Source organism: Lampetra fluviatilis, chromosome 49 (assembly GCF_964198595.1).
Source record: "Lampetra fluviatilis chromosome 49, kcLamFluv1.1, whole genome shotgun sequence".
NCBI lineage: Eukaryota > Metazoa > Chordata > Hyperoartia > Petromyzontiformes > Petromyzontidae > Lampetra > Lampetra fluviatilis.
Genome location: NC_136323.1, coordinates 6,971,068 through 6,998,668, shown reverse-complemented (window position 1 = coordinate 6,998,668; position 27,601 = coordinate 6,971,068). Strand labels below are relative to the sequence as shown.

Here is a 27,601-nt window from a genome sequence, read left to right as displayed (position 1 = left end):
GATCCAGGACTAATTCGTTTTAAATCTGAAGACAAATACACTACAGAGTTGATAGGGGGCGTGTGGTAAATGGATACCCTTGTGCTTTTCTGTGATTATATAAATGGGTGCAGCCCTTCAATTGCTACTCATACCCTTAGTTCTTTCGGTAAAGTCACGTAGGTAAAAAAAAAGAAATACAAATTAATAAAAAATAAAACAATAAAATCACGACGTTTCGGAGGCAACACAAGTCTCCGTCATCAGGTGGGACCGTCACAGCCAGATTTTTTTTTTACCTACGTGACTTTACCGAAAGAACTAAGAGTATGAATCCTTCAATTGCTGTCTCACACCACTGCGAGCAGGAGAAGGCTTGAGGGCCCCCTTCTAGACGGTTATGTGGCCTACTCTTCTGAGATGGCCAAACACCCAACACACGTTGCACAACCACACACGACCTGCCGATTCACTGTGCACCCATTCATACTGCTGGGTGGACAGATGAGGGTGGGGGGGTACTTAAAAAATGTGGTATATAAATAGTATCTTTCAAATCGGAACATTTTGCCCATACATCTAAATTTACAGGGTGGTCCAAATGTCGTGTGACCCAAATATAATCAACTATACAGATATTTGTTTAAAGGTTATTTTAAACATGAATGGATATGCAAAGGAACAAACAATGTTGGGTGGGGATCAATTAATTGGGGCTTACAATACATCTGGATCACCCTGTAGAGTGACAGCACACCATTTTGGCAAATCCCAGCAATCTGTTGCGACATACAGCACTCCTCTTAAAATGTGACCCATTGACCTGCTGAGACAGACTTTGCTGTCAGTGAAGCCTCCGTAGCGTGTGGTGGTATCACACGACTTGTTGGCCACGTTCATTCATCATTTTTTTTTTCTCAATTCGCATTTTCACAGTAGAACAAAATCCCTTATCTCCGACCTAAACCGTGATATCGCACGTGAGTCGTGAACTTTAAATTCACCTGCTGGGTGTAGCATAGCAACTCTTTTGGCAACATGCCGTTCCTTTTCACAACACTTTACGATAACAGGAATATCCCTGCAAACAGAGTAGAGATTACAGCACTTTCAATGTTGTGGCTAAAGCTTTTAGCAGCTGAGTGAGGGTGGAACGCTGCTGCATTGTGAGTCTAGCAGGAAAAAGCTACCTCTCTCTACCACTTTCAGTGTACCTTAATAATTGCGCTGTAATTGTAACAATTGTAACAATTGCAGCCCCTAGGTTATATCTGTAAAATAACATGTACAGTAGTAGCAAACGTTTTACCTGTGTAACACCACGGCAAGAGGATTAGAGCCAAGGATATAAAGCATGGGAACATTACAATGAATGGGAAAGACGAGAGAAGATAAATAATAGGAAGAGGGAAAGTATGGGAAATTAATGGAAAAACTGGACCAAAGGGTCAGGAAATGTAAAATAAAGAGTAAATGTTTCACAGGGGCCTCGACGCCTCTGTCTTCACACGGGGTGGGGAGACGGGAGGTATTGAGAGTGGAGGTTGACCACACAGAAGTGATTTGCAGGAGGCTTGAGCTGAATTAGATATATATATATAATACGTGCAACCCTTTTGTCAATTTATGGCTGGATGAAGGCCTGCTCATGCTAAGTCTGTCGATCGTGGAGGGTATTATTTGACATTACTTCGCTCTGCTGATCAGTGTGGGTTGGCATAGTGCGAGGGGCATTGACATGGAAGCAGAGGACGGTATGGGTGCAATGCCGTCTGCTGACAGCCAGGTAACACCGCAACTGCCTATGGCAAATTTGTATATTTAAAATTGTTAAATTACTTTTTTGTTTACCAAGTTAAGGCCCACTGAGCTATATTGCTCTTTTTTAGAAGCGACCTGGCCAAAAATTATAGCTCAATGAATTGGCTCATCATGTGGAAATTTATATCAGCCAAATATTCCAAACGCATGTTGGTTTTTAAATGTAGAGGAAAAAAACGGAGGACACGGTGAAAAATCCACGTGACGATAGAGAGAGAGACATACCAACACCATATACAGGTAGTCCTCTACTTACGATGGAGATGCGTTACGACGACCCCATCGTAAGTCAAACATATCATAAGTCGAAGATGGCCTAGCCTACCCAGAAGTCTTAAAGAATGGTGATAATTTAGCAAAACAGCAATTTACAGTACCGTACTGTATAAACTATATACTGTATGTATTTTTTAATTACAATACTCTATTGCACAGTAAAATGTAAAGTAAAAAACAAGGTCAATTCTTAGCCTACCTATATGAACTGCAATTTAATAGAACGTTTTTTCAGAAAACAATCCTATCTGTATCACACAAGGCGGGAGATGCATACATCCCGGCAGCGTCCCAACGTACAGCATCGTACCTCGTGCGCTGCTGCGTTTGCCTGTCGCGCGAAATTTAGAATATTTTACAAATTTGTCGTAACGCTATCGCCATCGTAAGATCGAAATATCGTCGGACCATCGTAACTCGGGGACTATCTGTATACAGTTGTCAGGGTCAGGATCGAACCCACGACCTCCTGCATACAAGGTGAAGGAGTTTATATCTTGCCACCGAGATGTGACAATCCATCATATATTCTTGGTGGTCGCCCATTCAAGCAATATCCAGGTTCAGCTCTGTTTAGCTTCCTAGATCTCATGTCAGGCTCAAACCTGGGTGATTTTTTCATAGGCTATGAAATAAATAACTTTACATTTGAGATACGTTTTATTTTTCGGTAATATTCTTGATTTGACTGCTTACATGATGGGATACAAGACTCATGCTTATTCCTGTGTGATATTTGGCATGTGATTCACTTTCCCAGTAATTTGATGAATTTCCATGATTCAGGGTCACAATTCCGTTCAAGGACGTATTATGTCATCTTGTTCTTACTCGATAATTTGAAATATTTCCATTTTGTTCAGTTTTAGTGGAATTATCCTCAAATGTAAGTGTATTATTTTCTTATATATTTATGATATGCAGATTAAATGATTGTATTAACTGCATAAGTTATATTTCAAGCAGAATACATATTTTTTTTATTCAATCGTAACCCTGATTAGTGACAATTCATCAGCTCAATGGTGGATGGGATGGTTTAATCATTCCACCTCGACTTATTATGACCACATTTGATATATAAAAACATCTCAATTGCCTTATGGGCATCATGCTGTGAGATAAATCATGAATTTGCAATTGTCTGCGAGAAGTATTAGATAATGGCCTGCAGGAGGAGTTATCACGTGACTACTTTAATGATCTCATAAAACCTCGTATCCACACTACGGGGTAGGACTTTCCCAAGTTCCATGCTACAGAGTATCAAAGTCAAACTAATGTTTAATTCTCAAATCTGGAAACTGGCACAATTGAGTGCAGAATCAAATGTTGTATGGTGAGGTTTTTTAAAAAGTCATTATTGACCATTCTCTTTGTTTTTTTCGGTAAAGTCACATAGGTAAGAAAATAAATAAATGAAAAACAACTAAATTAAATCACGACGTTTCAGAGGCAATACAAGCTTCCGTCTTCAGGTGAAACCATTACAGCCAAAATAACTGTAACAGTTCCGCCTGAAGACGGAAGCTTGTGTTGCCTCCGAAACGTCGTGATTTAATTTAGTTGTTTATCATTTACTTATTTTTTTACCTACGTGACTTTACCAAAAAAAAGCAAAGAGTATGAATCCTTGCAGTCACGAAAACTTCAAATCTAGAATCATTATTGACCAGGCTGAACCCATCAAACTCCCAACACCTGAGAGAGAACCCGATTCAATCGCAAGTGACTGCCCAGATCTCAGCAGTACCAGCTCAGCGCTCCGAACTTTGAGCCACACGGCTAACTTCCAAGGTGCTTATTAAGAGTTTCGGGGGTTCACTCCACACTGTTACTCAAATCGCGAGAGCAGCTGCTCTGCAGGTGTGGACTTAAAAGACAGATAATTCCACTAAGTGCATGGATAGTTTATTGACAAAGTAGCTTAATGGATATAATCTTTGCCTCTATTCCCTGCCGTGCTCAAGAGCTGAAATGCTCAATCTCTAAACAGTGGGGGTGCTCCACCTGGTAGGGAATGCAATGGAGCCAGGATAATTTTCTGTATTATTTGCATGTGCATGTTGATAATGCCCTGTCAAATCCCGAAACATCAACATTTGTCTGCAACACAAAAATAAACGTAAGAAATCAATTGAAAGAAAATCACATTTTATTACTGTACCTAAAAATGCATTTGATTGCATTGTCTATTTGAAACTGTAGCAGGCAATGAAATTGAGATTTGTTTATGCTTAATCTCTTCATACAAAGCTTTTTGCAATTCATAGAAGCCAAGTTGTAATGTGTATGCTGCGGTGTATTAAAATATTTGAAATTAATGCTCAAAAACAATGTCTGTGTTGTATAGTACACAGCAATTTACTCGGCACGACGATATGATTTGTATGCGAACAACATGCTGGCAATTGCACAAGCAAGTCAATATATGCCATGCGGAGTACATTCCTATCTCCCGCTAGCCAAGGCTAACTGCATTATGTTTACACCTCACGTGGAAATATGAGTGAAGAAAAGACTGCACCTGAATTAAATTAAGCGCACCGTAGTGTAAAATGATAATAAACAGAGCCCACTATTCGCTTCTCCACATTATTCATGGAGGCATCAAGTGTATTCATGACCTTATAGCTTGACTAATTGCCAATTTGAAATGCTGTTGACTCTTCGACATTGAAATTGGTGACACCAGCAAGGTTAATATTGACAATAAAATGGGGTTAAGCCCATGCTCGGGTGATCTGGATAAAATTGAGTGCAACTTTATACAGCGGAAGCGTGCGTTGGTTCAGAAGACAAACATTCGTTTTTTTGTGAGGATTCCCAAAAAAATATGTATGCAGAAATTGCCCGTACGGATTGGCGCGAGCACAAATATAAGGTTGTAGTCATTGAAATTAATCGTACGTTTAATTGGCCACGGGGCCTTGAGAGGCTGTCCAGTGATGGGCTCTAGTCACACAAGAGTTGCTGCCACAATCCTCCAGGGACAAGAGCCCCCCTTTCTCGTCGTCATACCAGGCAGCCGTTATAAACGCTCCTTTGGCTACTGTAGCAGAAACGTGTGTGCCTTGGCGTTCGTAGGAATTGAATATATGCTACGTTATAAAGCTGGGGACAATTCGTCGAAGAGTTGATTATAATCGAGTGATGCTTTAAGCAACTACTTTTTTGTGGTGAATTGTTCGGTGCCCATTTTAAATTGGTGTCTGCCCCCACATCCTGACTCCTGAAGGCAGCAAACCACCAACGCTCACCCGTTTATACGACATTCATGTTGTCAGATTAGTCGAGTAATGCACCTGATAATCTGTGGAGTAGTCGAATACTGAAATAATCGGATAGCCCAGCCGGCCTACATTACACTGTCTTTCCGACAGCCCTGTTCTTCGCCTGAGGACGGCTGCTTGCATTGTGGCCGAAACGTCGTGAGAATTTTATTATGTTTTATTTTTATTATTTTATTATTTCCCTTCTACGTGACTTTACCGAAAGAACCAAGCAGACTTCATGGTAAGTTTGAAATCTGTCACGCATTGACCACCTGCATGTTTAATGACCAAATAATGATTTGTGTACAGGATACTTTACTTACATTTATATTTGGGGAGCTGCTTATATTTGCCATTCATCTTTGGGACAATAATGTGACTCATTAACACAAGCAGAAGTTATGGACAGTAGTATCGTTTGTGCGGTTTGCAGTACCTCCTCGTTCATGCTGTAAACATTTGCCACAATTTCACAGCCTATGGGAACTGAATTTTCTCAATGGCAATACACAGTGGTAGTAATATCTCTAGACTGCAGGAGGGGGCAGTCGCACCCTGTGTTGTACGGCAGACACAGACGCCAATCATTATTACGTGCACGCCTTCAATACCCAGGGCAGAGTCCCACAGAAGATGTGTAAACAAACAATACCCACGCTGAGTGATTTTATATAAGTATAAATTTTTTTGACGTTTTAAATTAAACTATGCTTTAAGTGTGTGTGTGTGGATTTTCCTCTAAACGGCATACAGTCAGGGGTATAGTGTGTAAACTTCATTTGCTTAGCCGCGCTAAGCAAATGAAGTTATTTGTTTAGTTTTTTCTCTATATCTCCCGATGTGCTTTTGGTTCGTACCACGTACTGACTGGCACGATGTCTGACAGTTCACTCAACACATGCCGAGGGCTTCTTCAACGAGTTGAAATGACGAAGCTCTCGCGTGGAGCGAAATGTCAGACAGGGATCGATGCCGAACAAGACGCCGAACTCAAAAACACACCGTAGACCCATGCAGCACGGCCGTGAATGCCTACACAGCAATGTTGTTGTTTTTTATCCGCACAAAGCAAGGCTGTAGCTAATGGTAGCTCCTAACAGGTCTCGTTTTTTTGTTTCTCCAGCTGTCTCGCGTGGTGTCATGTATGTATGTTGAACTTCTTTCACACCGTGCGTAGCCAATCATGCTAATCGGAGGTGCGGGGGAAGGACAACTGAACACAGTGTGTCTGGTGCACCCAGACGCATCACACCAAACTGCCCACATCATGTACGGCCCACACTCAAAGGGGGGCCCCACATGACGCACACACACACACACACAGAGTTAGGGTGCCATGCACCTTCCCTGCGAATGCTTGTGTCTCCCAGAACCTTTTTACAAAATAAATAGTGCCGCGTCAATGATGTTGAATCCCCCACGTGGCAACGTGGCAGTCGTGGAGTTGGGGGGGGGGTGCTGGAGGCTCTTACGCCTACAGCTTCGTCTCATCCCTGAAGCCGAGGCCCCCGTCCAGCTGGGCGTTGATGTCGTCTCTGTTGCTGCACGAGCCTGTGCTGCTTGACACGTTCGCCAGGGGGTCCGGCCGGATCAGGTAGCTGTGCGCAAGAGATGAGGAGCAAAGACACGCGGCAATCAGAGGCGCTCCCAAGCGGTGCCAGCCGGGCCCGATATGCTGTGCGAACACAATGCTCGCAATCGTATTACTTACGATTGTGTTCACATTATAAATGCTCCTTTGGCTACTATATGGCGAGATGTTAACTCCCTCGCCAGGTATACAGGAGGTCGTGGGTTTGATCCCGACCCTGACACCTATATATTTGGAGTTTGCATGTTCTCCCCGTGGTCTTGTGGATTTTTTTCTGGGTCCTCCGGTTTTTCCCCTTCACATTTAGAAACATGCATTGAGAGAATTTTGGCTGCTCTACATTTCCACGTGATAAGCTACTTTGCGCTATCATTTGTGCCCAGGTCGCTTCTGAAAAAGAGCTATATAGCTCAGTGGTGAAATAAAAAAAAACTGTTCAATTTATTTAATGTAACAGAATCAGGTAGCTGTACAATAGAGACGAGGAGAAAAGACACGCTGCAAACAGAGGCTCTCCCAAGCAGTGCCTGCTGGGCCCGATATGCAATGCGAACACGACGCTCACAATCCTATCGCGGACGATTGTGGTCACATATACCCCACGGCCACTAGAGGTGATAACATTCACCACTGTTTAAAATAGAATGAGTCCTTGAGTTGATTCACGACCCTGAATCAAGATAATTCATCACATTGTTGGGGAGTTTAGGGGCCGGATTAATTATTCCCACCTCTACTTATTACCACCACATTAATTTTACATGCAATTTTAATAAATGTTTCTCTCAATTGTACAGTAATTGTGCTATTGTCATCATGCCATGTTACGAAGAAATATCAATTAGGAATTCGAACCAACCACTTTTCCACGAGTGGAAACTCACCTCTAAACATTACAATGTAAAATGTAGGCAGGAACGACATTTAATTTAACGTCGCATTTTTTTTTTTGCAACACGGTCTTGACTTTTCACTCAAAAAATATTTATTGGAAATGTTTTTAAATATATAAATTAATAACTTGGAGCGTAATAGAAACACCACTTTTGCAACAAACTTCAGCCGTACTTTACCGAGAGCAGAAGCTAATTCAAGTGCACTTGAATTCACAAGTGTTGACTGACCATGGAAGATAGATCAAAGAAACATCAAACACCGTGCAAAAGTACTTCTGAAATCCCTTCAAGTGACATCTCCTCCGTACTGAGGGTGGCTTGGTTCCCTGTGGAATTCCCTGGACGCAGCTCCTCCACACAATGGGCGGTGGTGCCTTCTGCTATGCTGCGCAACGCCTCACCGAGACTTTGTAAATTCGGACACAACTGTGGTGTCTGAAACCTGCCTAAAGAAACGTTCACTCTGTCTTCAATTCGGTGGTTCTATGATGTAGCGTCTATTAGTCTTCTTAGGTTTTTCTTCCCATGGTCTGTGTTTTTTTTATTATGATGTATATAGCACATTGAGTAGCTTATAGAGATGTGCTTCATCAATGTAATTTAATATTATTTATTTTATTATTACACAACTAAAACGAACTTATTTTTATTTGATCAGGTAAGACCCACTGAGCTATACTGCTGTTTTTTTTCAGAAATATCTATATAGCTCAATGAAGTAGCTTATCACGTGGAAATGTATCGCAGCGAAATTCTCTCAACGGATGTTTACAAATGTCGAGGGACAAATTGGAGGACCCAAAAAGCAATCCACGCGGCCACAGGGAGAGCATGCAAACTCCAAATATGCAGGCGTCAGGGTTGGGATCGAACTCACGACCTCCTGCATACTGGGTGGTGCTCTTCTCCACATTCCCTGCTCTAAAAATGTTCACCTAGCGAAGAAAACTATATGTTAGACTCTGAGAGATGGGGGACTTTTTATTTTCAAATTTAAATGAAAACAAAATATACGTTTTTTTTTGTGGCGCAGTCACATCAGTGACCAGGCTGATACCATCAACTCAAAAATGGCTTAATCCCAACTTAAAACCCAGGATATTATGTGCTGTCAGCTCAGTCTTCTGATTTGTGAGGCATTCGGCAATCTCCAGAGTTGTATTTATAAAGCATCTCGATAAAACCGCATCTCACAATCTTAACGTACTGTGGCGCCCCCGAACAACCATGTACGGCCTTCGGCCAGGAAAGTCACAAAAAAATTGCACACGAACGACGCATTCACGCAAGCACCTGATGCTCCGTTTTGAAGTTATAAAATGAAACATGTTTGAATTGTATTATGTATTGAATTAGATCATTGTATTTCTTCATTAAAAGCTTATATAATTTTACATCTGGAAGACTTAATTGAAAACGACATTTCGTGTGAATTTTCTCTCGTCGTTAAGTAGATGGCCTTGCTGGGGGTTCAGTTCGATGCGGACTTTCACCTGTTTGGGATTGCGGGATCGAGATAAGGCGACACAGAGCTGCTGGCCGTGCGAGAAGACCGCCGTCTGCAGATCGATTCCAACGTGATCGAACGTCGGTCCCTGCGCCTCCGTCGTTCATGCAGGGGGCGTGTAGCTTTGCAGCGCCCCCTGCATGAAAAGTTTCAGTTTTTCATTTATTTGGAACGACGGAAAGTGCAGCGTTCATCACAGATAGATAAAGTTGTGCGCTTATATAAGAGTATTTTTGCCTTTTTTCATATTTCAAATGTGCCATCTGATGTGCAGTTTCGTGGTTAATTTGCTAAAATCCCCAAAGTAAATAACACATTAGAGCGTATCAAATATAAATACACCGTAATATTAGCCAAATTTCACCATAATTTAATGCATTGAATTACGTTTGGTCTGGAGCACATTCATTGTCCAAATCTTTAGGGTTTATTTGATTTCTCTAAATCAGCATTTCTAAAACTCCCGTGCTCACAGCTCCCCACGGTGCAGCCTTCTGTGATTGCCAATCATCAAATGTGTGCATGCATAGTGGTTTAATTTGCATATGAATGCAAAAATATTGTAAACTTTCAAAGGCACACAGCAAGGGGGCTGCAATGGCTGGAGAAATTATTCTTCAGATATCAGTTTCCAGGCAACTTCAACATTAACGCAACATATTCTTACATTTGTTATTTAGATTTTAGCGTATTTTGTATTATTATAATTACAACTAATTTTAATACGTAAATTTATAATCGTGCTAACTACAAATATATTTTTTTACAGTAAATTTAACACGCCTAATCTTTCGCGAGCAATATTACGATTAATAATTCATGTTTGGGTCAGATTGGATACGTAGATTGTGTGTCAAAAACCCTCCACCAGACACAGCCAATGAATACATTTGTCACGTGATGAACAAATGTGCATATTTACTATTGCTGCAGCAGCACCACCAGTATGTTATACAGCAATCAAGAACATTTAATTTTCGATTTAAAGCTTTCGTGACTGCAGGGATTCATCTTCTTGGTTCTTTTGGTAAAGTCACGTAGAAGGGAAATAATAAAATACATTTTCAGACACTGTCTTTCCGACAGACCTGTTCTTCACCTGAGGACGGCTGCTTGCGTTGTGGCCGAAACGTCGTGATAATTATTTAATGTTATGTTTTTTTATTTCCCTTCTACGTGACTTTACCGAAAGGACCAAGAAGAAGAACATTTAATGTTTTGCTGGTAGCTATAATCGGCATCATTTAAGGCCCGAGACTGGAGGACATTTTCCTGATTCTGAAAAACTGCCTGATGATGCTGGTTGTAACTACCAGCAAAACGTTGTACCGAATTGTTAATAAATCTTGATTGTTTCGTTTATTTTCTTTAACTTTTTTTAAAGTATCGTAATTAAATTGCAATGTTGTGATTTTTAAATCGCGCCGTTAAGACAAATACAATTTCTTGCGATTGTTTAATTTCATTGAGCACTGAAAATGTGCAAACTACATAAAGTGTACGCTTTGGCAAGGTCATATAAACTACGTCGTTAATCTTGTACTCAGACTTCACCGGCCATGACCTTGACATATCTGTATGCCCGCGGGTAGCAACAATAAGCTTTCAACTTTACTTTCTACAAGGGGGGCGGTATGGGTGCGGGGGAACGAGCGGGCGGTGGTGGCTTTACTGCCTCAGTTGAGAATACATGTCGAAAACGAGATTTCAATATAACACGTAGGCTTTCACGACCAATATTATTAATAATAAAGGCTTTTTTGGGTTAGATCGCGTAAGTATAAATGTTGTGACGTAACCCTCCACGACCCGACGCATCCAATTAGTAAGGGATTTGTCACGTGAACAAAACGCCAATTAGTTACTACTTCAGCCGGGCAAATCGCCAGATGATGCTGGATGGCATTACCAGCGAAACGTCTTACTCAAATTGTAAATGCTGCCGATGTACTCTCCAACACACCTTGCGGGGGAGGCTGAGGCTGTGGGTGGGGGGTCACACCTGGGACGGCCGATTCCCCTCTGCATGAACGGCGCTTTGACATTGCTAATTTGAAAGGCGCTTTATAAAACTGAGTTCATTATTATGATTATATTACGAGCTGTAAATGCTCTGAGACGTGCATTGTCTTTGTGCTGTTCGCCTTTTGGCGTTCTCTGGTCTGACACTGGTGAGACTAGGCAATAAAGAAGGCTGTCTGGTGCAGTTTCAAAGACAATGGAATATTTATTCATCAGATCATGTTTGTTTGCATGTTCACCACAAGTACGTGTGGTTAATGCAGACCTGATTCCTTGCAAAACGGATACATTTGGTGTTCGAACATCTTCACACAACTCCTGTTTTATTGCCAGAAAGGGTAAAACCTCTTCTTATGTTTTACACGTTATTATTATGATTGATCCGTCAAATTAATTTGATTGATCTCAACAGTTTTGGAGGTGCCTGGCACATGGATGGTATTCTTAGGTTTTTTCGGTAAAGTCACGTAGGTAAAACATCAAAATTAATGAAAATAAAAAAAAATAAAAAAAATCACGACGTTTCGGAGGCAACACAAGTCTCCGTCATCAGGTGGGACCGTCACAGCCGAATTAGCTGCATCAAGTGAGGCAATGATTCAAGATGTAATCCCTTATAAGCAAGTTGAAGGGGGGAGGAGAGGGGGGGGGCTCATCAGAATGTGGTAGCCAATGAATGGAACGTATCGGGAGGGAGGGGGGTCGGGAGGGGGGGGCCAAAAAAATTGAACGACGGCTTGGACGCGGTTGCTGCTGCACACGCCAACACAATGGACAGAGAGGGGGATGGTGTTCAATTGCGATAGGTCTGAGCGTGTCGGTGGCCACCGTGTGAACAATCCACAACCGCTTCAACTCTTATTTCCATCGTGAAGAGCTGCGGAGCTCAACAAATTTGGGGAGACAGGAATCCGGTGACGAAAATCTATATTCTGAGCACTGCCAGAGAGGAGTTATTCCATGTCAATTTCTCTCCTGCCCCCCTTTATTATGCATCACTTAATGGGTCGGGCAGGCAAGCTAAAATCGCGATCAAAGGAATGTATGACTCCTTCCTCGCACAAGTGTCTGTTCATCGCCGCAATGTAAAGTGTGATGAAAAAATATATGAGACACATGCATTGCATGTACGTATGTAGAACTTATTTTGCTAATCGGAGGTGGAGTTCTGAAGAAGTGAGTTTTCAATTTCAGAAGAATTTTAGTTTTCAATTTAGCAAATGCGCAGCATGTACGAGGTACGGAGGTAGCGTTTCCCGATATGCTGTTACATAACGTGTGCAGTGTTGTGCGGATTATAAGATGCTCCGGAAGGTAAAAAGACCCACCCTCGCATTTTTAGGGTCGCTTTGAAAATAAGTGTTTTATAAATTGGGAGAATTCGGTCCTACGGAGAAGTCACTATCTTCCAGAAGATGATTGCGCTGTAATCGGGAGGAGATATCTTCTCGAATATGATTTTGAACAGCTGGCAATGTCCTCTGTAACCTGCGTGCTCAAGGTATTGCCAGGAGAACTCAGTATGATGAATGAGTGTTATGATTGTTATGAACAATTCGATTCACACATGCATCCCAGAAGACCAATGCATTCCTCGGATTACAAGATGCACCCCCTTCCCCCCCGCCCCCTCCAATTTTTGCATGAAAACACTGGGGAAATAAGTCAGTCATCATAATCTGGAGAGTATGGTATTTTACATGTGGAGGCAGCGTCTGAATGTGTGCTTCCCACCCACGTGCACGTTCCAAGTCACGCGGTAATGTTTCAGCAGACGCTGGTATATGACACGCACGTATCTACTACGGTGTGTTGAATTTCATTGACACCGTGCGTAACCGTGCTAATCGGAGGCGCGGGGGAAGGACAACAAACTAAACACAAAAAAGCGGTTCTAAAGAAATTAGTTTTCAACGTAAATTAAAAAGTGCGTATCTCCGGTGGCTTTCGAATACCGAAAGAAAGAGTTGATTCCAGACGGCCACCGAAGCGCATCTGAAAGCGTGCGATGCAGTGACCGTCTTTGTTTGATGGCTAGCCGAAAGCTGCTGCGAGGATAGGTTAGAGTTTGCGTGATGGTTTATGTTCCTTGACGAGATCAGCAAGGTATTGTGCTTCAATTGCAGCAAGCATTGCCAGGAGCGCGACTTTATAATGTATTAGTTCGGCAAACCGAAAGCCAATGCAGCTCAGCGAGCACCGGACGGACATGGTCAGATCTTGCAGTACCCGTCACTACACATGCCAAAGAATGTTGTACTCGCTGCACACATCCCAGTGAACGCTGGGCCACTGGACCAACGTTGTCTGAACGTTGGTCCAACATTCCACGTCCGCTGGGTCGTACACGGCACCCCCTGTGCGCCGTACACATTCACGTGGTGGTGTTTCACTGGGCGAGGTTACTCACACGATGTCGTTGAGTTCCAGCCTCACGTCGGGAGGGGGGTTGATGAGCACGTATGACAGCGTGTTCTGCTGGTCGTTGATCTCATCTGCAAGGTGGCATTCACACGAGCCGTTATTGTACAGCACTGCTACGTGACCGTTTAAGAAGCTACTACATTCGTCACATTACTGCAGTGCCAAAGCAAGTGATAATTCGCCGTTGTTGTAAACACTGATCAAAGTCGAAAGTTTGCCTCTTAGCTCGAGTAAGCATTAGGCGCTGCTCTTCACTGTTTTTAGGTTCTGAGCCAGTGGTGGAAATTCCTCGTTCCTATGGCAGATTCGAGTCTGTCCAGAGGACAACCACAAATGATTTTTCACAAAGTGGTACTTTTCGTTTTCCAACCTCAGATGGATGATTGAATGAGCTGACAATGAGGTGGGAATTGGAACTTCCAACCTTGCGATTGAAAGTCGTGCAGTCAGAGTCCCTATAAATCTCACGTGATGAATGCCATTAGATTGGAAGAAAAACAAAAACGGACCCAAGCTACTCCCCTCCACAGCGTACGTAACATGACTCCGCATCTTTGTAGGACAAAACATGTCCGGGGACATTAATAATGGAACAAGACAACTTTAATAGGAGAGATAACAAAAAAAACAAATCAACATGAAAAAAATATTTTTGTTTGTTTACATTTCTAGAAGGGGTAGATTTATGAAAACGAGTGCTGACTAATTGCAGCAGGGCAGATCATGCGAAGGACTTGCAGCCGACATTTGCAAACATAAATAAGGTCATCGTTCTAACAAGGCTTTCATTTATGATTCATAATCGATCTTCAGGTAGCATAAGCAAAATTGTGCGTCGTAAAACCTCCTCCCCCTGACACGGCCAATTAATTATGAAAATAAACTATGAATCATAAGATCATCATTCATTTAAAGGTTGCTCTTCAATTCCTTCTTTAATTTTGTCAAATATTGTTTCAGACAGCCGACGAAGGTTGTGCATCGTCATAAACTGAAACGAGTGGTTCCCTGCTGCTTACGTGAGGTTCTAGGCGGTGCTCACTCCCGCTCACATCCCTGAGCCAGTGGTGACAATTCCACATTCCCATGGCAGGGGCGAGTCTATCCACAATACCACCACGATTGACTTTTCCACAAGGCAGTACCAATTTCTATCAACCGTGGAGGGATGATGGGCTGGGTAAAGCCTCAATCAGGATTTGAACTCGTAACATTGGTATTGCGAGCCGTTCCCTCTACCGTTCTGCCGACGTACGGCGCGAAAGAAGTTCAACAGACATACGCAAATGCACTCCTGCGTCGAGGGGGGAGCTGGTAATTTCGTGGACAATACCAGGGTGACACCCTCTACAGCACGCACCTGTGGGAGATCGCCAGGTCATTGAAATGCAAGCAACGTCCCAACAACGATGTTACGCTTGGATTTTTTTTTTGAGCAAATCGAAGCTGACGTTGCTTTGTACGTTTTTTTTAAATTGTCCTGTCAATTGCAAATGAAATATTTTACATTTGTCCGATATACATATGGGTGTATTTTTTTTATTCAAGGCTAACGGCAACGGTTGTGCCAGTTAATGCTCTAGATTCAATGAAATCAAGGAGAACATTTAAGGAGATATTCTTGGTTGGAGAAAAATAATTATTTCGGGGGTGTTGCTCGCTAACAATCGCCAAACGCCAATGCCCGTATTTTTTCTTCTGTGGCGGGGAGTTGATAGGCAACGTGTGTACACGTCCGTGCCGAGGCTGATGGAGTGAGCAAGCGAGCGAGCGAGCCAGTGGACGAATTCAGGAGGAGCCTGATGAATACCTGAAAACGCTGACAGCGAACGATCGAAGCTAACGCCAACGCCACTCGAACACAACGGACTTGGGTCTCGCAAAATGCTAAATGTGGATGCTGCGCTGCGATGCGTAGAGCACAGTTTGCTAGCCCTGAGACAAGACAGCATTTTCACAACGAGGGGTACTAATTGCCATAATTATTGCACAGTGGGGCTGCAATGTCAGGTGCTACCAGTGGTACATTGGTGCTGGGTATATGCACACAACAGCTTGCTGTTGCCTAAAGCAGGTTGCCGGCGATGTTTGGTTAGTGTTTGTGAGCCCAGGCTGATGGGCTTTCGAAAAAAAGACAGCAATTGAAGGCAACTTTAACTTTTTAATGACCTTTTGTTTTTGGAGGAAGGGAAGGAGGAAGGGAGTGCAGAGGAGCAAGAAGGACACGTGAACACAGCGTGGATAGGACTGACGGTCGACAAACAATCGACACGTTATTTTGAGGCAGGCAGAGGAGCGATAGGAATCGTCGCACTGCATACTTGAGAGAAACCGCAAAACAACCGCGGAGGCTGCGGAGGCGTGAGAACATTCAACGCTGGACATTTACTGTACCTTTCAGGTATCCCAGGTTTACACGATTCATCACATCAGAGGCAGTTATATTAACAATATCCTCTACAGTTGGGGCGGGGGGGCAAACAGAACAAAAAAGATGAATTATGTCAGAAAGGTGGTACAGGAACAAGCGGCGGTCGCGCGTGCCTTCTTGAATTACGCCTGCCATGAAGCGAGCAGCCTCCGTGCGCCTGTCACATGCGAACGGCAGCGTGAAATATTTGAGCTAATGGGCGATGCTCCAAAGCCAACACTTATGATGTTCAATCTAACTAACGTATATCATCATCATCGTCACTTAAAATTTTTCTGTATTTTGCTCCCATGTGGTACATCTCAAGATGCCCTGTGGAAGTCTAACAAAAAGGGGACCTCCCATTGGCAGCTGTCCCTGTGTGGCACAAGTGGAAAGCAGCAATGACCTGCAAGTTGCCATTCGTCTTCCAATGAGGGGTAATTGCTCCATGGCTTTTCCCAATGAAGCAAAATATCAAATCTGCCAAAGTTAGACCGAACATATGTATATACATAGAAGCAAGTGATTGTAAATGTAGCCAATTTAATCGGATTACGTAACATTACTTTCAAAAAGCCAGATATGGGATAATGTTCCGCTACTTTTGAAACGTCATTAAGAATGACGTTGATTACTTTGTAACACTGAGCCTCCCAACACTGAGTGTAGTAGCCCATACAATTGGGCAAACAGTTCCCATCTTAGGTGTGGCATTGGTCAAGGGAGGATGGCGAACGTATGGAACAGGAGTCGAGCGTGGGTGTATGTCTGGGTGTGAGTTTGTGTGTTGCGTGTTGCATGACCAAATAATAATTGCACGGGAATACCACGGACAATGATAACAGCCAACGCGTCTTCCTCCTGAAGAGCTAAGTGAAGTGGTGGTTATCGCCATTAGTCGCCAGTGAAGGAAATATCTTATTTCCATGGCTAACCATCGTTGAAAGCGTTGCATCAATTGTATTCACTCCAGAGCGGTGACAGGCTGAACGGCATACACATTTGTCCTCCTTGGATCGCGAGTCCAAGCGCTCTATCCCAATACAAAGCAGCAGAGGTGGGACAAAGTCATTGTTATGCAAGTCCAAGTCGAGTCGCAAGTCATCAAATTCATGACTCGAGTCTGACTCGAGTCCAAGTCACATGACTCGAGTCCACATCTCAGAGGTGGGACAAAGTCATTGTTATGCAAGTCCAAGTCGAGTCGCAAGTCATCAAATTCATGACTCGAGTCTGACTCGAGTCCAAGTCACATGACTCGAGTCCACATCTCAGAGGTGGGACAAAGTCATTGTTATGCAAGTCCAAGTCGAGTCGCAAGTCATCAAATTCATGACTCGAGTCTGACTCGAGTCCAAGTCACATGACTCGAGTCCACATCTCATAGGTGGGACAAAGTCATTGTTATGCAAGTCCAAGTCGAGTCGCAAGTCATCAAATTCATGACTCGAGTCTGACTCGAGTCCAAGTCACAAGACTCGAGTCCACATCTCATAGGTGGGACAAAGTCATTGTTATGCAAGTCCAAGTCGAGTCGCAAGTCATCAAATTCATGACTCGAGTCTGACTCGAGTCCAAGTCACATGACTCGAGTCCACATCTCAGAGGTGGGACAAAGTCATTGTTATGCAAGTCCAAGTCGAGTCGCAAGTCATCAAATTCATGACTCGAGTCTGACTCGAGTCCAAGTCACATGACTCGAGTCCACATCTCAGAGGTGGGACAAAGTCATTGTTATGCAAGTCCAAGTCGAGTCGCAAGTCATCAAATTCATGACTCGAGTCTGACTCGAGTCCAAGTCACATGACTCGAGTCCACACCTCTCCAAAGCAGCAGCCCTTTGTCAATATATTTCAGAATGAAGGCATCCCCACACCTTTAAAGTAAAATATAAACAAGTTAGCGTTACAAATTTCCAACGTGCAGTTTACGCAGATTTAGATGCGCGCAACACAGACGAGCAGATAGGCAGCCTGAAACTGACGCCAACAATTTCCCAAGTTCTGTGGGCCTACATTGAGATATTTTGCTGAATGTTTGACCTGCGTCACCATGCAATTCAGTGCAGGTTGATGAAATGGGATGCCCATGACCGGTTTAGACACCACTCACCACTGATATTAACCGTGGCTGGCAATCGAACTCTGCTCGGCGAGTTCACAGTGTTGTGCGTTGGCCACTGACTGCGCCACTGTAAAAGCACTGTAATGAGATTGATTGGAATTTAGAGATGCTGGACTTTTAATGACGTACGTGTACATCATCAGTATCTCTTCCAATTCCTTTATCGGCATGTCTTCGGGTCGCAAGACGCACCGAGGCTCCCACAAGGTGTGTGGCAGTTTGGCGCCAGTTATCAGAAAAGTGCGGTCGTGTCGCGAGAGTTCGCCGCGGTGAGTACAATGTCAACTGCGCTACTACGCCTCTCTAAATAATAGTAACGCTAACCGCTTGCGCGTTTCGAGATTCAGCGGTGAACGGGACCCTGCAACTTGCGGACGTCTCAGAACAAGAAAGGGTTAATAAGACGCCTCGCGATGGAGCAGTTAACGGGGGCTCTTGTCACGTCCATGCCGGCAAAAACGAAATGGCTTTCACCTCATCTGGACTTGACAGGCGAGATTGATGTAAATCCACTGCATTATTTACTCTGTGCAGTCGACCCTCGAATGTGAGACTTAGCCACGCGCACGGTGGCATTAATGAGATCAATAAATCAAGCCAACTCGATTCTGGGCACGCTATTTTCTGACAGGCTGCATTTATATTCACGTGAACATTAAAAACAAAATAACCTGGTTTTGAGGCAATTGACAGGGGTATCTTAGCCAGAATCTTGCATACCGAACCAGATTTGTTTTTTTTTGTCACAGCACTGTACGTAGGTGATCTTAGAACGTACATTTATAATATTGCTGTTGATTGGAAGTTTGTGAGGTGAGCGAGTATTTTGTGCATCCTTACAAGTGGGTTTAATTCGAGGCGTACAAAACAGAACGTTTATTTTTCAGAAGAATTCTTAAAATATTAATTTGACGAGTTCAAATACCAATAATTGCCTTATTCATTAACGACGTGTATCGCAACACACCATAACTATTGTATAAGTCATGCTGAAATAGGTTTTGATGAAAACACATCTGGGAGCTCTGCAGCACAATCGCGAAATTAGGAATGATAAAAGGAATATTCTATTTTTGTTGTCTCGTACATACATCGACCGTGTGTGCCACGGTTTCCCCAAAAAGAGGGCTGGCACTCACACGAGGAGTGAAAGAAAACATTCTCTCACCTATGTGATCAACAGCAGCAGTGATGCGCTTGCTTTAGCCGGAAATTTGTTTTCATAAAAATACAAATAAACTGATAGATGGTTCCACTACAAATACAACTAAATATGAGCGTTACTCAATCTGAATAATCCATCACACGCGTTTTCAGCCACAGAACAATTACTTTTTCACTCTTCACGGGAAATTCTAAAAATAAAATGTGTTATAAATAGCGGTCGGGCTTGTGGAATTAAAACAAACAATATCTGAATCGCACCCCCTTTGTTCATCCACCGCTGGATGAAGGCCTTTCAAAATGCTGGGTCGATCGATTGAGCTGTTTGACCATGCCCAGGTTGGTGAAGGGGGTGCTGGGAGCAGGGGTCAGGGGGTGCCAGCACCAGTTCAGATATCGCCACCAATGTTAGCCGTGGCCGGGAATCAACTTCATATCAGCCGGGTTCACAGCCAAGTGCGCTATCCAGTGCACCGCTGCTCCATACCAAACGTACAATCTGAACTACAAAAAAAAAACTAAAGACAGTGGCATAAATTCCACAATTCCTATGGGCAAGGGTCTGGCCTATCCAGTGGAGAATGTCCACCGACTCCCCACAAAGTTGTCAATAATTTCACTGAACGCAGAGGGATGATGGGCCGAGTCGAGCCCCTTGCACGAGGTTTGAACCGGCAACTTTTGGGTGTGACTCGAGCACTTTAGCCAGAGTGCCACTCAGCCAGTGCGCATACAATTAGGCAGAATAAAACGAGCAGCTCTCTAGGCTTGTATCAACTCTAAACTAAAATTTTAATTTTACTAAGTAAGGCCCACTGAGCTATATACATTTTCTCAGAAGCGACCTGGGCACAAATGATAGCCCAACAAAGCGGCTTACCACGTGTAAATGGACAGGAGACAAATACTCGAAATGCATGATGTTGATTGTAAATGTGGAGGGAAAAATCGGAGGAACCTGAGAAAAATCCACCCGACCACAGGGAGAGACACGCAAACTCCAATATAAAGGCTTCAGGGTCGGGATCGAACCCACGGCCTCCTGTATACCAGGCGAGGGAGATAACATCTTACCACCGCGGCGCCCCGCACCCCCTACACGGTGATTCTACGAATCGTGATTTTTCATGATTACTTTTACGATATCATAGGTATTGCGTATCATGCTTTTCTGCCCCTTTTGCAGTTGTGTTTGATCAGTTAGCCTACATTTTTGCTTGGCACATTATTTATATTAATTGTAAACTCGTCCGATTGTCAAGGCAGACGATTTGACGTACGCGCGTAATACAAGCGCAAGAATCAGTTGTCTTACCAACAAATCGGCACCTCGTTTGACAACGTAGGTTTTCAAGGTTGTGCTGTCGCTGTATGATTCTCTGATGTGTGTTCAGGTTGCACCACGTGGAGTGAAACATCGGACATCGTGCCAAACAAAGACAAAGATCCCCCATATAGCCTTAACACACTGCTGGGGCAAGTGCTGTTAGCGAGCACCTATGGAGGCCGACACAGTACGGGAGGGGTTAGGTGGCCAGCATCACGCCCGACAACCTTTGTCTCCCGAGTGGCGATGTTTTTACACATCACACAAGGCATTTATTTGAGGCTGAGTCGACCTAGGGGAGGCCCAGGATCGCCACCGGTGTCGGCCGCGAGCGGGAATCGACCTCGGGTTTGTAGCGCGATGCGCCAACCGCTGCACAACCCCGCAGGCACGGGGCGAGTGCTGTCAGCGACCGGCACTCCGCCGCAATGTCCGTCCACGGCTTCGCTCACCGTATCCCGTCGTGGACAGCCCGAGGTGCTTCATGCGGTTCTTCACGAGCTCCGACAGCTCCTGCCGCTCCGTGCGCTGGTAGAGCGTGCGCCGCTGCCGCCCGATGTTCTCCGCCGCCGCCTTGCGCCCGCTGCCGCCCCTGCCCGCGCGGCCTCCCCCCTTGCGGCTGAAGCGACGGGCCCAGTGCATGGTCTTGTGCCGCAGCAGCAGGTGCTCCGAGGGGTCCGGGGCGGAGCCCTGCACGGAGCCCGCGCGGCTCACGTAGTCGTGGCTCTCGCGCGCCACCTCGTCCGCCTCCGGGATGCCGATGGAGACCTGGGACTTGGCGGTGGCGGCGAGGGAACGCGCGGAGGGGCGGGTTGGGCCAGGGTCAGCGCGTAGACTTTACGGGGGCTGCAGGCCCCGGGGCGGGGTGCGGCCCGCCACAAATGTGCACACGGCCGGCCCAAGGGCCTCCCACAGCATGGAGGAGCTTGCCTCGAGGGTGACCCAGCTCGAATATAAGACGGTCAAAGATTGAGCTTAAAGGGGGTGTGGCAGAGGTCGCAAACGGGTTTTGATTCCTTACCCGTACCCTACCCGAAATGAGTGACAAACGGTTACTCACCAGTGACTCACGGCCTACCCGTACCCGTACCCGGCCGCACCAGGGTCGCAAACGGCTACCCGTACCCGTACCCGGCCGGGTACGGGTAGCCGGGTATCGGGTAGGGTACGGGTATCGGGTACCCGGTTGCGACCTCTGGGGTGTGGTGGAGGGATATGCCTGCGCTCTTTCCGTGGTGGTGGTATGAATGAGGGCAGCGCTGAGGTTGCTTGTTCGCACCACTGCAGGTGGAGGGGCCTTCACTAAAGGGGGCTCTTTGAGAGCCCCTTTGTAGGGTATTTGGCCTACTCTTTCAGGCTGGCCAGATATCTTGGAAGAGGTCAGAGTACCAACAATTTACTGCACCACACACGATCCGCCCGACTGAATGTGGTGTCGCGAATGATTCTGCCGGGTGGACAGAGGCAGTGGGGGGACTTTAAGAAACTTGTTTCAACTGCCACTCCACCAGATCTAATTGAACCGGCGACCTTTGGATTACAAGACCAGTGAGCTAACCATCACACCATGGCAGCTTCATGTATGGAATGTATTGTTTAAACATCCATTGCATATAGGTTAACTATCCATTTGCTATTGATACAACTGCTGGCCACTCTTTAGCTAAAGAGTTTAGGAGCTCCCAATCGATTCTGCTGTCAATGCTCCAAATTACAATCATGCATAACCACACTGAACAATCGGATCGTGTGGATTTAATTACACTCAATTTGGACTCAAACGGAGAATGTTTCCACAGCATAATACTAAACTTGCAGAGGCCCTCCCACCATTATATAATTCTAGTAGTTTGCAAGCAATTTTCATAATGCCCATGATTAATTTTTCATAACTAGTCAAATGCATTGTTTACTTTCCGTTAGAGGCCGACCGAAATTCGGTTTCAGTTTCTGCGCCGAAAGTTGGCAAATAGCCTCTTTCAGCATACTTTCGGTTTCGGCCGAAAGTCAACTTTTAACTTTCGGTCTGGTTTCGTTTTTGACCGAAACTGATATTGACTATCGGTCGTCATTCGTAAACCGAAGATCTATTTAGAATATAACGCTAGTGCTACGTCTATCACTCTGCCTATCGGCCGGTCAGTCGGCGCTAGGCAATCCTATGCGATAGGCTGCAAACACACACGTCAGCAGCAGCAGCTTGGGAGCGAGGTTACAGCCACAACCATGGTCTGCTAATGTTTATATGACCGGTCAACAGACGGCAGCCTGTCTGGCTGAATGCGGACAAACTGTTGTTTCTTAACTACAACATTCGTTTGTTTGTATATAATCACAAAGTAACACCTAAAGATTTTATATTTAGCGACTCTTACTGCAGGCTCTGAATGATTAGTTCTAGATTTATTTTTAATTAAAGTAGCATTGCATCATGGCATATTTCATAAATCTTGCCCCTTCGCACAGCGAAGGGGCTTTGACTAACTGAGCAGCAGGAATGGGGGATTGGAACAACTGTTCCACCTGTAAGCCCGGCAGCGGTTTGCAGGTGAGGATTTGAGTGGGGGATTACGAGAGCGGAGTTGGGTTTGCCTGTGCGGTGAGTGCCGGCGGTGGATTTCGCAGGGTCGGGTTCGTTTAAAACGAGAGCACCACTGGTCCACGGTGGAGAGCTCAAGTGGCAGCCTCTGCCTAAAAAACCTCCCACAGCCACCAAGATCAACGGCCGGTCGACTTGTCAACTGCCAAAACCAATACACATTCTGGTACAATCGGCGCTTATATTTCAAATTGAATGTTTTTTTACAGGAATTGTTTGGGCACCCAGCCACATTCCTCTTTGCATTATTTTGTCTTCGTGATACCGCGGTGGTGTTTGCGGTGATGCTGGAAATAGTGCACAAACAGCGCTCAGGGTTGCCAGATAACATTCAGGACAGCATAGTACAACAATGTAGGATTATTGTCGATAGGCGTACCTTGTAATCTAGTGGTCGTGCCTGATGGCGATAATGCCTAAAAGCATTCCAGAAACTACCGAGTGAGAAATGAAGCTCTGGGCACAAAAGGAAGATCCAACTTTCGCGAGGATTTTTTTTCGGACAGGGACCCGGCATCTTCATAGCCCAGCTGATGCCATGTGAGTAGGTAAAATATACATTACAAGACCATATAGGAAAGAAAGGGCAGCTGAACCCCACACTCTAAACTAAAACAAAACTCGTTGTATTTTACCAGGGAAGGCCCACTGAGCTATATAGCTCTCTTTCAGAAGCGATCTGGCCACAATATATTGCTGAATGAATTGGATTGTCATGTGGAAATTTATCGTAGCCAAATGCTCTCAATTCTTGTTTCAAAACGTGGAGGGAAAAAACCGGAGGACCCGGAGAAAAATCCACGTGACCACGGGGAGAACACACAAACTCCAAACACACAGGCGTCAGGGCCGGGATTGAACCCACGACCTCCTGTATACCAGGCGAGGGAGATAACATCTCACTCCGTTTACCCAGAAACACCCTCACTGAGTCTCGAGACTTTATTCGAGAGGGTTCCGCTAAATTCTCGCAGTAAGGAGGTGACGATTGCTGTGTACGTTCCAATTGGGATGTGGAGCAGGGGTGGTGGCAGTGTGGAGGGGGGGGGAAATCGGCTGACCTCAGAGGGGTTGAAAGCATGGGCCTCTGTGCGGTAAATTCCGATGGGGATCTCGCCCGTGGATGAGCAGAGCTTCTGATAGAGTCGTCCATACGTACGGATCCACAGGTCCTCTTCATTCACCTTCATCTGCGTCATCGTCACCACCACGTAACATCATCATCATTGTCATCATGGTTAAATATTACGTATCAAAATCAATGTTATTCTGGTCTGTGTATTCTCTTCTGTTTGGGCGATCGCTGTCAGATGCGTACGCCGTGGGTGTAATGGCGAGCACACTGGACTCGCAAAACCAGAGGGTCACCAATTAAGTTAGATTTCTCGGCGCTCACAAATTTAGGCTGAAGTGTATGTTTTTCTGCAGGGTATATTTGTTGAAATTTGATAAATGTGTGCTGTCGTATTCAGATGCAGACAAGCGGGATACGTGGGTGATTGCATCTGGATCTGATGCGGTGCCTCTGTGGTCATTATAGCAGGCGACGCAAATGCTCCCTGACGGAGCACTGTCGGCACAAAGTGCCGTCGCCACATGACCGCCCACGTTTGTTCCGGCCTCGTGAAGTTGTTTCAGCCATCTCGCCCGATAATCGCGTGAAATGGATGGAGACGAGAACACAACGTCAACTTAATGTCACTGTCCCTCGAACGCCCTTTTTTGGTTGTATGTTTTTTTAAGCCGGCCTGTCCTCTCGCTACGATCGCAGGAGGACAGAGAGACAGCACGGGTCGGCTACAACCTGCATAGCATTCCCACCACCCCCACCCCCCGCATATTTACCAAAAACTACTGCCGGGACTGTGGCGCATTGCGTCCAACAACTGCGGTCAATCCACTGCTGGAACTAAATCCTCAAGCTGCCGCCGTCCCTCGTGATCCTTGGATGGATCAATCCATCCAGCAACTGCAGCTGATTTCATCGCTTCACCCTCCCGATGGATGCGTTCCATTCCTCGGCTACCCACTCCATTTTCATTATTCTTGACCATCGTCACTTTTGGTCATTGACTTGTCCAACCCAAGCCCACTCACACCGAAGGGTGTCTCCGTGTCTGTGACTCTGTCCCTGTGTCTATGTGTGTCTCCGTGTCTGTGTGTGTCTCCTTGTCTGTGCCTCTGTCTCTGTTGTCTTCGCAACTCCGTTCCTTGCATCGCTCGGAGAGACACAAGGAGGGACAAAGACCCCCCCCCCCGCCGCTGTCTTTGAACATTCCGATTAACCACAATTCTTTTACAGGTAAGTGGAGTCGTGTGGCAAATTCATTCTAATACCCATGAGTTTTCTGTGGTTATTGGACGACTTTAAGCTTACGTCATTACTCCCATTGTCAACAAAAAAATTTCGTGGATAAGTGAAGTCACGCAGCAAATTTTCAGATAACAACACAGATAACAGGGCACACGATACGGGTCTCCGATATCAAAACTGATGAGACGAGTTCTGTAAATGCACTGTAAAAATGTATATTTCTACCTTCTGTCCGCGCTTTAAAAGCGTTCTTCCTTTGATATGTCCTCTACAATAAAACCTCTGTTTACATGCTAATTAAGCGCCGCATGGCACAATTCTGTGTTGTACAATATTCGTGCCGAAGGAATCAAGAGCATCTTTTATGTTTTATTTGATTACCAATGCGCAGCCAGCAAGAAGCTGATACGACCGATAGATGGACAGTGACACACAAAGCTGCGATATTTAAACAATCACTGTAAGCGCGGGGCAATGCTATCCTGCATTGAAGTCAACAAAAAACTGTCAAAGTGATTTCTACACAAATTGAATTTGAAAGAGTGAAGATCAAAAAAAATTTGCAGAAAAAATTTAGCGGCCCCCTGCTCTTAGTAGTTGGGATGGGAGTGCCACTCAGAATCAGAATATTTATTCACACATGATGAGGAATCCGATGAACTGTATAGTTCTTTTTCACAGCTGTCCATTAGTTTCACAGGTGTCCAGTCGCATAGATCCCGCACTTGCGATTAGCACGGTCGGCTACGTGCGGTGAAAGAGAAGATCAACATGCACACATTCTGGCATGATGCTGGATGTAATTACCAGCGAAACGTCGAACTCAAATTGTAAATGTTGTGGATTTACTCTCCAACGCACCGGTCTGCTGAAGTCGTAACTAATTGGCGTGTTTTGTTTACGTGACAAACCTTACTGGCTGTGTCGGGCGGTGGAGGGTTACGACGCATTTATACTTACGCGATCTCACCCAAAAAAAAGCTTTATTGTGAATTACGCACACATAGTTCAACGTGCGAGAATGGTCACTCACTGCGCACAGGTAGCCGGACCCTGGCGTAGTGTCCAGACCCAGAAGAAGCCTTGTGATGGGGATCATGTAGTCCTTGACAAACGACTGCAGGGGGAGAGAGCACAGGGAAACCAGGGCGCGTGCGCCAGTCTCCCACGCGCCGTCACTGGACCCCCAAGGCAGGACATGCTCACGAGAGGTTAATTGTGTAGCCGGTAACAAAGATGTTTGCTTTGAACAAACACGGCCTAAGTCTATAAGATGCATATATTTTAGCTTGGTCCTTATTTGTCAAATTACGTCTCGCGATCGGGAATGTTGATCGTTGGCGAATTATGCACGACCCTGACATTTGTATTAATTACGCATTACCGTGAAATTATGCTTTAAAGTGAAGAAAAAACACGGACGGAAAGGCCTTGGTTTAAAATCCACACTTTCTCGCTCCTCTTCATGGGGCTGAGGTGGCCAAAAGATGCCAGTGTTGAGTGTCACCCCCTGTGTTGGCTTTCTCCGGTAACATTTAATACTTCTTGCATACGCCTGATGATGTTGGTTGTAATCACCGAAAAGGCATACTCAGTTGTAAATGTTGTGGTTTTGCTCTCTTACACAATGGTGTGCTGAAGTAGCAACACATTGGCATGTTCCGTTCACGTGACAAACCTTACTAATTAGCTATCGAGGGAAGGTGGGTTCACGACACGATCAAAACCCAAATAACTTTTTATGAATTTCTCCAGCTGCTTCCGTTACTCCCACGTGAAGCCAAAAGCTCATCAATAAAATTGGGCAAATATCCCGATGCAGCACAACCCTCTTAAAAAAGTATTTAAATCCTGTGAGGCATTATTTCT

The 27,601-nt window shown here is 44.9% G+C and overlaps 1 protein-coding gene across 1 annotated transcript in view; it reads right to left on the bottom strand.

Moving 5' to 3' along the window:
* Nucleotides 1-3,600: 3,600 nt before the first annotated feature.
* Nucleotides 3,601-27,601, bottom strand: part of LOC144948360 (potassium channel subfamily T member 2-like) — a 226,558-nt gene continuing 202,557 nt past the window's right edge. Inside the window, exons 24-28 of the mRNA XM_078877787.1 lie at nucleotides 26,766-26,849; nucleotides 24,480-24,608; nucleotides 21,272-21,593; nucleotides 13,778-13,862; nucleotides 3,601-6,949 (exon numbers count right to left, since the gene is read on the bottom strand). Coding sequence (XP_078733913.1) covers nucleotides 6,826-6,949; nucleotides 13,778-13,862; nucleotides 21,272-21,593; nucleotides 24,480-24,608; nucleotides 26,766-26,849 — 744 coding nt within the window. The 3' untranslated portion in view covers nucleotides 3,601-6,825. The remainder of the gene's footprint in view (nucleotides 6,950-13,777; nucleotides 13,863-21,271; nucleotides 21,594-24,479; nucleotides 24,609-26,765; nucleotides 26,850-27,601) is intronic.